Source organism: Scylla paramamosain, chromosome 15 (genome assembly GCF_035594125.1).
Source record: "Scylla paramamosain isolate STU-SP2022 chromosome 15, ASM3559412v1, whole genome shotgun sequence".
Classification (NCBI taxonomy): domain Eukaryota; kingdom Metazoa; phylum Arthropoda; class Malacostraca; order Decapoda; family Portunidae; genus Scylla; species Scylla paramamosain.
In genome coordinates this window covers 4996828-5010332 of record NC_087165.1, presented here as the reverse complement: position 1 = coordinate 5010332, position 13505 = coordinate 4996828, and the positions used below count along the sequence as shown (strand labels likewise).

General features: G+C 34.9%; 1 protein-coding gene across 8 annotated transcripts in view; it reads right to left on the bottom strand.

Annotated features, from left to right (window-relative positions):
- Nucleotides 1-7069: 7069 nt before the first annotated feature.
- Nucleotides 7070-13505, bottom strand: part of LOC135107299 (succinate-semialdehyde dehydrogenase, mitochondrial-like) — a 77382-nt gene continuing 70946 nt past the window's right edge. For all 8 annotated transcript variants that reach the window (XM_064016984.1, XM_064016983.1, XM_064016985.1 and 5 more), the window contains one exon: nt 7070-11394. In XM_064016984.1, coding sequence (XP_063873054.1) covers nt 11215-11394 — 180 coding nt within the window. In that variant the 3' untranslated portion in view covers nt 7070-11214. The remainder of the gene's footprint in view (nt 11395-13505) is intronic.

Sequence of the window (13505 nt, the reverse complement as noted above, 5' to 3'; positions counted from 1 at the left end):
TCCATTTGTTCACACTTCTATATGGAAAACTATACTTCTTGATGTCTCTTTTACAGTTAACTTTCTTCAACTTCTTACAGTGTCCCCTTGTACATTGTGTGTCTAAATTTATAAAACATTTTTTGTCCACATTTTCCATACCATTTATCATGCTATAGATGTTTATTAAATCTCCTCTCTCCTATTTTCAAGGGTAGGAATTTCCAACATTTTTAATCTCTTCATAGGTTGACTTGTTCAACTCCGTAACCATCTTAGTGACTGCTTTTTGTACTCTTTACAATTTTACAACATTCCTCTTTGTATGAGGAGACCACACCACTGCCACATATTCCAATCTTGGTCTTATCATGGAAATCAACAATTTTTTTTATCATTCCTTCATCCAAATATGAGAATGACATTCTTACACTTTTTAACAAATTCATCACCTCCAGTAATTTTATCAATATGTCTGTTCGGAGTCAGATTTTCAGTAACTGTTACTCCCAAATCCACTTCCTCTTTTGACTTCTTTAACTTCACACTATCCATCTCATAATGATATTCTTTTCTTACTCTTACCAAACTCCTTTACTTTACATTTACTTAAATTGAATTTCATTTGCCAAGATTTACTCCATCCATTTATCTTATTTAAATCACCTTACAGTACCATAGTCATTTACATTTTCTACCCTTCTCATCAGCTTAGCATCAGCAAATAGCAAAATTAGCAAATAAGTTCATATAACTATCTTTTTCTTCATTTATATCATTCACATATATTACAAACATTATTGGTCCCAACACTGACCCTTGTGGAACACCACTAGTTACTTCCAGACAAGATGAATTTTGATCTTGTATTACAGTTCTCATCTCATTATCATCCAGATAATCCTCCATCCACTCCAGCAGAGTTCCTCCAATTTTTTCATAATTTTTTTTATCTTCCATAGCAATCTTCAGTGTGGTACTCTGTCAAATGCTTTCTTCAAGTCTAAGTAGACACCATCCACCCATCCATCTCTCTCTCCTGCACAGTATTGACTACCTTTGAATAAAAGGACTAAGTTCATGGAGCATGATCTTCCCCTCCTAAATCCAAACTGACAATTTACCAAAACTTTATCTCTTTCAAATGTTCCATCCATCTTTCCTTTATTGTTTTTTCACATAGGTTTCCTACAACACTAGTCAAGGACACTGGTCTATAATTTAGTGGGTTTCCTTATTTCCTCCATTGAATATTGGTGTAATATTTGCTCTCTTCTTATCTTTTGGTATTCTTCCCTGTGATAATGATGTCATCACAAGACTGAATTTTATCAGCCAGTTGTTCTCTACATTCCTACAATATCCAGTTTGATACTCCATCTGGACCAGTTGCTTTATTTACATCAAGTTCTTCCATCATCTTAAGTATTTCCTCATAACTGACTGGGAATGTACTTAGTATATTCCTCATCAGCTTATCCCTTCTAGCATCAAACTCCCCTTCCACAGTAAATACCGATCTGAAACTATTGTTCATAACATCCGCTATATCCTGTGCATACTCATAGATTTTTTCCTTCAACTTTCAATCTTGATACACCTTCCTTCTTCATCTTCCCATGTGTGTGTGTGTGTGTGTGTGTGTGTGTGTGTGTGTGCGTGTGTGTATTTACCTAGTTGTATTGTGCAGGGCACAAGCCAAAGCTCATTTTGTCTTGTCTCCATAACCATATTTATTCAGTTTCTCTTTAAATATGTGTGCATTGTTTGCCACAACCACGTCTTCCTTCAAATCGTGTGTGTGTTTTGTGTGTGTTTAATTCATTTCACATGTTGTACCCTTCCACTAAATATCTACAGGGTGTCCCACAAGTTAAGGTACATATGTATTTCAGCTAATACTGAACCAACCAAACACTTTGCCAGGGCACACAAAAAAAAAAAAACATCATGACTTGTACAGCCCCAATTTACAAACAGGCACTTAGTGGAAGGTGAGGGTACTCATCCTTCACTCACATGATTAGTGAGAAAAAAGAAAAAAAATGGTGTAGGAGGAGCACTGGCCAAGGGCAACAAAATTATAAGAAAAAAAGCCCTAGTGTGATGCTAGTTCCCAAACAGATAAAAAATGGCCATCAAAAATGAAAGGATGAGTGTCTTGAAACAATCCCTCTTGAAAGAGTTCAACTCATAGGAAGAAGGAATTACAGAAACAGGCAGGGAGTTTCAGAGTTTACCAGAGAAAGGGATGAATGATTGAGAATACTGGTTAACTCTTGCATTAGAGGTGGATAGAATAGGGGTGAGAGAAAGAAGAAAGTCTTGTGCAGCGAGGCTGTGAGAGGAAGGAAGGCATGCAGTTGGCATGAAAACAGCGGTAGAAGATAGCAAGAGATGCAACACTGCAGCAATGAGAGAGAGGCTGAATACATTGTTGTGGTGAATCGGCATGGTAGTTTCAAAGTTGTGACCAAAGTACTCACCAGATAGTAGTCTTCTCTCTCTCTGGTTCTATTTAGTAATGTTTAGTTCAGTAAGAATTAGTGGGGATGTGGAAACACCATTTCACTAGAGTTTCTGTGTATTTACAAGATTTACACACGGAGGCAAGGCTGCCTCCTGGACAAGCCACACATCCAAGCACCGCCAACTCCCCTCTGCTAGCACTCACTGACACCTGCACTGTGGGCCGCAAAAGTTGACATATCAAATAACAAGTTTATTATTTTTAAAAGAAAGGTTACAACTAAAGTAATGATAATACTACATAATGAATAAAATATGTACAATCTCTCTATTCATATATCCCTCTCTACGTCCTCCAGATATGAATATTAAATAAACCTACCTAACATCCACATTTGCCTGACCTCAGCACACACAAGCCAGGCAGAGAGGAGGAGAAAGGAGAAGAAAAATCTAATACAATAATAATAATAATAATAATAATAATAATAATAATAATAATAATAATAATAGCAACTAGCCCTAACAACATTCAGTTACAGGAGAGGAGTTAATAAGACAAAAAGCTTTTGATTCCAGCCTGTCTAAAAGAGCAGTATGAGTGGGTGTGAAGCATATTCCATACATGGACAGATAAGGCCCCTGTACAGAGTTAGCAGTTGGCAGAGGTGAGAAAAACTGGAGATGACTCAAAATGCCAAACTTCATAGAAGTTGTTTTAGCAACTGTGAAGTTTTCAGTTTAGATTATAAGTAAAGGACAGACCAAGAATGTTCATTGAAGAAGAGGGGATAGTTATCTGGAAGATTATAATGAGTTGATGGATGGAGGAATTGAGTTTTTGAAGCACTGAATAATACTGAGTTTGCTCTGCCCCAATCAGAAATTTTAGAGGAATCAGAAGTCAGGCATTCTGTGGCTTTCCTGCATGAAATGTATGCTTCCTGAAGGGTTGGACGTCTATGAAAAGACATGGAAAAGTGTATTGTGGTATAATCAGCATAGGAGTGGATAGGACAAGAAATTTGGTTTAGAAGATCACTGATGAATAATAAGAAGAGAATGGGTGACAGGACAGAACCCTGAGGAACACCACTGTTAATAAACTTAGAACATTGACTGTCTACCACAGCAGAATGGTCAGAAAAGAAACTTGAGATGAAGTTACAGAGAGGATAGAAGCTGTAGGAAGGTAGTTTGGAAAATCAAAGATTTGTGCCAGATTCTATCATAAGCTTTTGATATGTCTAAAGCAACAGCAAAAGTTTCACCAAAATCCCTAAATGAGGATGACCAAAACTCAGCAAGGAAAGCCAGAAGATCACTAGTAGAGCAGCCTTGACGGAACCCATACTGGCAGTCAAATAAAAGGTTGTGAAGTGATAGATGTTTAAGAATCTTCCTGTTTAGAATAGATTCAGAAACTTTAGATAGTCAGGAAATTAAAGCAGTAGGATGGTAGTTTGAGGGATTAGAACAGTCACCCTTTTTTAGGAACAGGCTGAATGTAGGCATACTTCCAGCATGAAGAAAAGGCAGATGTTAATAGACATAGCTAGAAGAGTTTAACCAGGCAAGGTGCAAGCATGGAGGCATAGTTTCAGAGAACAATAGGAGGGATCCCATCAGGTCCATAAGCCTTGTGATGGTTAAGGCCAGAGAGGGCATGGAAAACATCATTGCGAAGGATCATAATAGGTAGCATGAAGTAGTTGGAGGGTGGAGGAGAGGTAGGAAGAAACCCTGAATCATCCAAGATAGAATTTTTAGCAAAGATCTGAGTGAAGAGTTCAGCTTTAGAAATAGATGAGATGGCAGTGGTACCATCAGGTTGAAATAAAGGAGGGAAAGATGAAGAAACAAAGTTATTGGAGATGTTTTTTGGCTAGGTGTTAGAAATCATGAGGGGAGTTAGATCATGAAAGATTTTGACACTTTCTTTTGATGAAGGACTTTTTGGCTAGTTTGAAAACAGACTTGGCATGATTCTGGGCAGAAATATAAAGTGCATGAGATTCAGGTGATGGAAGGCTCAATTACCTTTTGTTGGCCACCTCTCTATCATGTATAGCACGAGAACAGGCTGTGTTAAACAAAGTATGGGAAGGTTTAGGTCAAGAGAAAGAGTGAGGAATGTATGCCTTCATGTCAGACACTATCACCTCTGATATACACTCAGCATACAGAGATGGGTCTCTGACACAGAAACAGTAGTCATTCCAAGGAAAATCAGAATAATACTTCCTCAGATCAATCCCCCCCCCCCAGTTAGCAGAGGTAAAACACCAGAGACCTTCACTTTGGGGGATCCTGAGGAGGAAACGAAATGAAGCAATAGGACAAGATACAGATATGAGGTTGTGATTGGAAGAGCCCAACAGAGAAGATAGGGTGACATCACTTGTTATCAGGTCAGCCGGATTATCCTTACTTCCACAATGTTGCCAGTAATGAATAGGTGTCAACTCTTGGATCTTCTTTACCCAATTAGCTACAAATATTTCTTTCTTACTAGCACCTCCTTGAATCCATGACAGAGCAATAGTAGAATCAGTCCAACTCATAACTAACATCATTATCTAGGCTTAGGGCATTCTTCACAAAGTTAACTAATCTTGAACATAAAAGTGCTCCCATAAGTTCTAGTCTTGGCAAAGTAATTATCTTTATGGGTGCAACTCTGGACTTAGAGGCTACTAATGACACCTTGTATGAGCTGTTCTCTACAGGTACTCGTAGGTACACACACACCCCATAGCCTTTTCCTGAAGCATCACCAAACCTGTGTAGCTCCACATGACTGAGCTTCTCCCAAGCCTCTTGTGGGAAATAACATCTGCTTATATGAAAGGACTTGAAATGTTTACTGCTAAGGAGTTATCCCTGAAATTTGGACTTCATTTCTGATGGCATTTCTTGATCCCAACTCACTAGTTTCCAGAGTTCTAGAAAAGATATCTTGCCATACATAACAAATGGACTAATTAACCCTAAAGGATAAAAAATCTTAGCCATCACACTAAGGATGCAAAAAGCAATCACACTAAGGATGCTTTGCTTAGTAGAGACTACTTTTACACTAGAGTCTGGGTTTATGCCATCAAAGTTGAAACTGTCCTGTGAGTTACACCACTTCAGGCCTAACACAGTGTTAGGTTCATCACTATTTATAAAAGGTAACTTGTCATGTAACTTGGAACTAATCAACAAACTATTTGACATAAGTTTTGTAAGGTCCATACTAGCATCAGCAAAAATACTATGTGCTTGACAGAATTTCTCAGCGGCTTCTATGGCAGAATCCGCACCATTCAACCAGTTGTCTGTGTACATGTCAGCCTTCAAGTCTTTCACTACACAAGTCTGGGGATACTTATCCAAATGATGTTTGATGGTGGCATTTAGCAGAAATGAACTAGATGTGTTACCGAAGGGTACGTGTGTGAATCTCATGTGCCGTATTGTACCATTGTCTCTTGGCCATAAAAATCTATGAACATCTCTATCCTTCCTTTGAACGCTAATTTGCAAAAATGCCTTTCTTATGTCTGCTGTAATAGCAATGGGTCAACAACGAAATCAAATGAGTACCTTAACCAAATCTGGAATGAGTGATGGGCCTGACGACAAACAGTCATTCAATGATACACCATTATAACATGAGGCAGATGCATCAAACACAGGCCTTACCTTGGTACTTGAATTACTTAACTTCACTACTGGATGATGAGGCATATAGTACAAGGGATTCACACATGAAATTTCCTGACTTGACAGCTCTTCTATTATGTGATAAGACTCATAACCTTCAAACACCTTTTGACACTCTTTCTTTAGCTTCTTATCTTGCTCTAACTTAACCATGAGCTTACTTAACCTTTTACTGACTATGATTTTATTATTCAAAAGCCTTTCTTTGGCAGAATCATCCTTCCATGGTAGTGCAACCTCATACCAACCATTCACAAACTGTAGTGTACTCTCAAATTCTCTCAACACTTTGGTATCACTATAACTTGCAACAAGTTCCTTAGGCTTAACCCCCACAGTTTCCAGATCCCAAAACTTACTCAAATCTGAATCTGAAACAGAGGAGATACACACCAATTGTGGTGCAGAGTACATAGAGTTGAGTGATTCATACAGCCTGCCACTTCAGACATAACCAAAGACAGACTTCATGGCTACAACATGGTCAAGGGAAACAAAAAGAGGAAAAAAAATCCCACTGAGGTGCCACTCCCAAAAGAGATGTCAAGAGAATCATTGAAAATTGAAGGATAAGTGTCTTGAAACCTCTCCCTTGAAAGAGTTCAAGTCATAGGAGGATGGAAATACAGAAGCTGATGGATTACCAAAGTTTTAAAGTTTTTGCAAAAGTACAATAGAGCAGTGACATGCATTACCAGAGGAGGTGATGCATGCAAATAATGCATATACATGTAAAGAAAATGTGATTATTTGGCTTAAAAAACGGGGCATGATGAGAAGACTCTATCCTGTAAAAACACAGATATACATAGTATATCAAACAGTACTACTCAGTTGTAATACAGGCCAGCAGATTGCGAATGACTTCATAAACACAGATAATGTACAGATAGAGAATAAAAAACAAATGTGTGATACATCTTTTTATTACTCATATGTGTTCAATACCAGTTCATTAACAAAGTAAATTTATATCTAGGTGATATACCACACATGGTGGTAAAGAGGCACTGTACTAAGAGGCCACAGCTTAATAACAGCTCTTTAGCAAGCAATATAATGAAGTGTTTTATATATAAAATATTTATTTTAATTTAGATCTCCAAGATTTGGATGTAAGGTTGATTTTTATCATAATTTCCTGGTGCAAAGATACCTTGTAACATAATTATTTCCCTCATTATAACTATTGTGCACTGTAATTAAAGAAATTAAATTTTCTATGACACACTGGGACTTGGACACTTTTTTTTCACTCTTCCAGATATGAAATTATTATATTGCACATCCTGCAACATAGGTTCAGTTCAGCCATCAGTTATCATCTTGATTTTCAAAGGCAAGTTTTGCATTCATACAGGTAAGTCAGCCTTCATCACATAAGGGCAAACTGTTTGTTAAATCTTTCACTTTCTCTGTTCACACACTTAACCTGGTTTACAGACTGAAAAATTCATAGAATGCAAGTTTCATAAGGAATATTCCCACAAATCTTATGGATTAATCTTTAATGTATCTACATGTAAATAGATATGTAATGGCTGCCCACAATATCCACATCTAATTGAGCCTGGTGTTTTTAAACAACAGTGTGATAAGATATCTGCTGTTACATATTATGTTTAGTATTTTATATATATATATATATATATATATATATATATATATATATATATATATATATATATATATATATATATATATATATGGTGTCCCATAAGTTTCCATACATATGGTATCACAAACACCATTACAAGCATAAATCCAGATGTGTTTGAACGTGTTCTTTAGCAGTGGAGGACACACACTGAAATTTGTTTTCAACACAAGGGCAGTCATGTTGAGCATATTATATAAATAAAAAATGTTTTTTCTATAATTCTGTCTTTTAATTTTTCCTATGTATGGAAACTTATGGGACACCCTGTATATATATATATATATATATATATATATATATATATATATATATATATATATATATATATATATATATATATATATATATTAAACTATTCAAGCAAAAAATAATTTGATACAAGATAATACCAGAACTAATCTGTTTATCTATTTACTTTTATTTAGTTTTTTTAATTACATTATTTATTTATCTATTTATTTTTTACTTCCCAAGCACTGTAGGGCTAAGCAAACAAATGCAAAAGAATAATACATTTGATTAATTAATGTAACTTTTCAGACCATTCACAACATAATTGTTAAATGGCTAAAACCTTACATTACATGAAAATCCTTCTCCATGCTACTACTGTACCTGTTTGGCTTTTACTGTCAATGATTTATTTGTACAGATGAACATTTATAGTTCTGTCCATGAACACTTATTCATCTCCTTTACATTTCACTTTTATTTTGTAGCTCATTTCTGATTCTAAGCACCTCTTAATTTTGTATAATAATTAGTCATTACTAAAATTTAATGCAATTTTCTCACTGTCTTGCATAATGTGCATACATAATTGCCTGTAATGGGAAGACCACAAGTGGGATGGTTAAACAGTGTGTGTTGGGTGCTAGAGAGCCCTGTGGAGCAAGGAAGACTAATTGTGCAAGATAAGGATAACTAGAGACCAGTTGTGAATGCAAAAATGGAATGTTGAGGACCACTTGAATTTATGGAATATAAAATTTGATAACATTGAAGGACTACTTGAATTTATGGAATGTAAAGTTTGATAACTTTGGAATGCAAAGTTTGGTAACTTGGAAAACTGGTATTGCTCCCAGACTATGTCATATTCTTTATCAAAATCATCATTTCAGTATTGTTCTCTGCAGTACTTAAAGCCTTTTTTTCACATATATATAGAAATCAAATTATAGTCCTCAAGCCCCCTTCACTATAAATCTGACTATTCAGCTAGTTCAGGCCTGAATGTATACACTGCATCCCTCTATAGTTCTCTGGTCCTGGACTTGTTCATGATCTGTAGCATATATAAAGTCTTGATATATGAGAAATGATAATGATAGACAATGTGTTTTTAAAACTTTTAGCTAAATAAAAACATCATATTAATCATAAAAAAATCATCAAAATGTGCAGCATATCTACATGATAGCTGCTCACTGTTTCCTGTTCGCCATACTTCTTGCTTTATATTGATAGAACCTTGTCAGATGCAGAAATATGTCCAAGGATCATTATGCTCAACTCTTCAGCAGTTATTGAAATGGAAGGTGGGCAATATGTGGAGCTTGACCTCTGGCATCTCCACCCATTTATATGAATATCAATACCTGATTTTTTTTTTCTCTCTTTTTTTTGACAAAATTATTAATTATAATTATTTTGTATTTTTCCACATTAATGGACATAATTAATCTTTCTTTGCTAAGACTTAATAAAATTAGTTTCCTTACCAACTTGATGTTGTAGATACCAAAGGGTTCATGTGGAATAAATTGCTGGTCAATTACAGCTTACTGAGATGCACACTTTTCAGTCCAGATCTCACAGACACTTTAATGTAACACTGTATTTTCCTTTTTCATAATGCAGGCATAAGTACAGATATAAGACCCTTAAAACTCTAATATTTGTACACTCAATGTAATTATCTTCTCTATATATTCATAATCAAATCTGTAAATGAAGATGCCTAGAAAAAATTATTGGTACAAATTACATGTGTTGAAATACTTCCTATTTTCATACTATCATACATGTGATTAAAAATATATATCTAATAATAAAGACAAACATTGTAAAAACAAAGATATAACTTTTTTTTTTCTCAATATATTATGTTGTAAGGTAATTTTCATAAGTAATTATCATGGAAGCCATCCTATCAAAGAGCTTTTTAATTGAAAACAGGTTATGTATGTCAAATTCACAAGAATAAAAAAAATATTAATAAACACTGCAAAACTGCAAAAATAAGATTATTAAAAAGAAGCCTTATATATATATATATATATATATATATATATATATATATATATATATATATATATATATATATATATATATATATATATATATATATATATATATATATATATATATACACACACACACACACACACAAACTCGCTATGTATATAAGCACAGTTGAACAAACCTAACTACTCTTACAGGATTTCCTTCACAAAGTCTTGCTCATTTGTGCCTCCAATAGCATGAATAACTATATATCTAGAACATTTTGGTAGATGTTATCAACTGTCAGTGGCAAATGATACTAAGCATTTGAAAATATTTCACCCTTATCTTTTGCATGTGTGCATGCCTGCCTTGTCACGTGTTCTTGTCTCTGCATGATGTATTTATGTGTACCTGTTATCCTACTTCAATTTGAATTCTACTCCAGGATATTTTGTATCCACTGGCATACCTGTTGATAGACTTAGGCATGATAGCCAGTAACATGTAAGCTCCAGTGGGACAGGGAGTGATTTTGAGTAAATTCTTCAGAAATTTCAGCACAGAATAAGTGTCAAGGAATTAAAATGCTTACCATCTTGAGACCTGAAGAGTTAATAACAATAAACTCCAGCCATCCATTGTGCCACACTTTTCCTAGCAATTAGGGAACCGATTGATTCATGTAACAATTGTGTAATTAAGCAGTAAGTAATCACATGGGACTGCAGTCTGGCAGACACAAGATGCCACCTAAAGCTTAACTTATTGGGGCATAAAACAGACATAACCCAAGATTCAGATAAGGAAAATTCCAGTGGTTTTTATTTAGTAATCTAGATTATATAAAGGATATCAATAATTTCATTACTTTTACAAATAACTGTATGGACCAGAAATGTCTTAGCCCAACTCTCTACTGAACACTGATTATTGTTGATATAATTAAATTCCAGTTGTCTGAGTTAGTTAAGGGCACAATCATCCCAATATATTTACTAAATGTGCTCTTATAAGCCAGTTGGCTACTACCAAGAGGTGCCCCATGGATTCCTTTGAGAAGATATCAGATATAGATAGGAAGACATGTCATTACCTGCTTATAACTATTTATTTCAACAATCACTTTTAGAATATAACTTTAAAAAATGACTACAAGGATGAAGCTAGTTGATACCTCCAAAACACAGGTACTTAATGTAGATGTAGTCATCAATGCCATGCCTGGAACCCTCTCTTCCAATGCCTGATTCCTTAATGCCCCCAAAAGCACCCTCAGCTGTAGAAATGAGACCTTCATTGATGCCAACCATACCTGCTTCTAGACTCCGTGCCACCCGCCACACCTGGTGTATTGGAGAAGGTTAGACCACTGTATTAGCTATTTGTTTTACATCTAAGAAAAATTTGAACAAGGAATAAAATTATCTAACTTGGAAAAAGGAAATCAGCATTAAATTCAAATTTTGATAGACTAAAACTTACGAAAGAAAATCTATTACAGAGCAAGAACACTAGAGGGTAGCACCAACAAATGCTTATGATGTTGATTCATTATCCTGCCTAGATCTTCTTTTCAGTCTACATGCAAGACATGAATTTTCTCAGCTGACTTTTGTTACCAGAGATATTTAATTTCCACATACTAGGTATAGATAGTGCATACTTGCATAACTACTGTTCATCTATTTGTTACTCAATTAACCAAGTGCTGTAATTATGCTTTACATAGGTTAGGCAGCAAAACAGCAGCTTGTCAAACAGGACATGTGTCCTTCCTTGAATCTTCCAAAATCAAATTTGGGCCATATCATCACCTTCCTTAATTACCTCTACCACCATCACTGCCTCAATGTCTTCATCTGAGAAGCTTGCTATTAGTTCAGCACAACACATTAAAATTTTTCATGCCTGGGCAATTTTACTCTCCACTAGTCCACTAGTGCAGTACAGTGCAAAGAGAGAGAGAGAGAGAGAGAGAGAGAGAGAGAGAGAGAGAGAGAGAGAGAGAGAGAGAGAGAGAGAGAGAGAGAGAGAGAGAACTATAGCTGAAATGATAAGGAATATATATATATATATATATATATATATATATATATATATATATATATATATATATATATATATATATATACACATGTGTATATATATATATATATATATATATATATATATATATATATACACATATATATACACATATATATATATATATATATATATATATATATATATATATATATATATATATATATATATATATATATATATATATATATATATATATATATATACGAGTATATATACACACACACACACACACACACACACCATAGGTGGTGGAAGAGACATTAAATGGAAGAGAAGTAGAAAATGTAAACAAGGAGGTGGAGTGATGATGTTAGTGAAGAAGAACCTGGTGGTGGATGAGGTGACATACAGTGAAGGCAGCACAGAGGTGCTGAGGGTGAGAATAAAGAGGAGAGGAGGAGGGAAGAGAGACTATGCAGTCATATATGTTCCACTAAAAATGAAATCATGGAGTACTGAGGATTATGGAAAAATATTAAGGGATAAAAGTGAACATATGGAAAGTTTTACTGCAAAGAGTGACAACATAATCCTGGTGGGGAATTTCAGCTATAAGGAGGTCTGTTGGGAGGGCTGGTCGACAGAAGGAAATGAATTGTTGTGGGGAAACAGGTTGCTGAAAATAGTAATGGATAATGTTTTAACACAGTGGGTGAAGGAAAATACCAGATTCAAAACAAATGAAGAACGCTCAAGATTGGATTTATTGTTCACAAAAAAAAAAAAAAATTATAGAAGACCTCAACTACAGGACCCTGATATGGAAGACTGACCACATTTTACTCAAGCTTGATATAAAAAAGGAAATGGAAGAAGGAAGGAAAGAGGACTATAGAAAAGGCAGGCAGAACTACAGTAAAAAAAAATTTCAGTGAAATAAGGAAATACTTTGAGGAGATTGACTGGAGTAAATTTAATAAAGCGAAGGGAGTGGGAGAAAAGTGGAACAGTTTGCTTGAGATACATAATGAAGGAACAGAGAGGTAAGTTCCAAAGACATCTGCAAAAGGATTTAAAGTAAATGATTGGTTTAATAGGAGATGTGAGGAGGTGAGAATGGAAAGAGAAAGAGGATGGAATGGATGGAAGAGAAATAAAAGAGATGACCAGTGGAAGAAATACATGGAAGAGATGAATAAATCTGTACTACTACGCAGGGAGGAGAAAAAAAATTATGAAAAGAACATCATAGACAAATGTAAAGACCAACCAAGCCTATAGACAAATGTAAAGACCAACCAAGCCTATTTTACTGATATGTGAATGGAAAGTAAAAAAAAATAAAGTTGGAATAAACAAACTACAAGTTGATGGAGTAATATATGAAGAGGCAGGAAAGATGGCTGAAGTGATGAATAACTGTTTT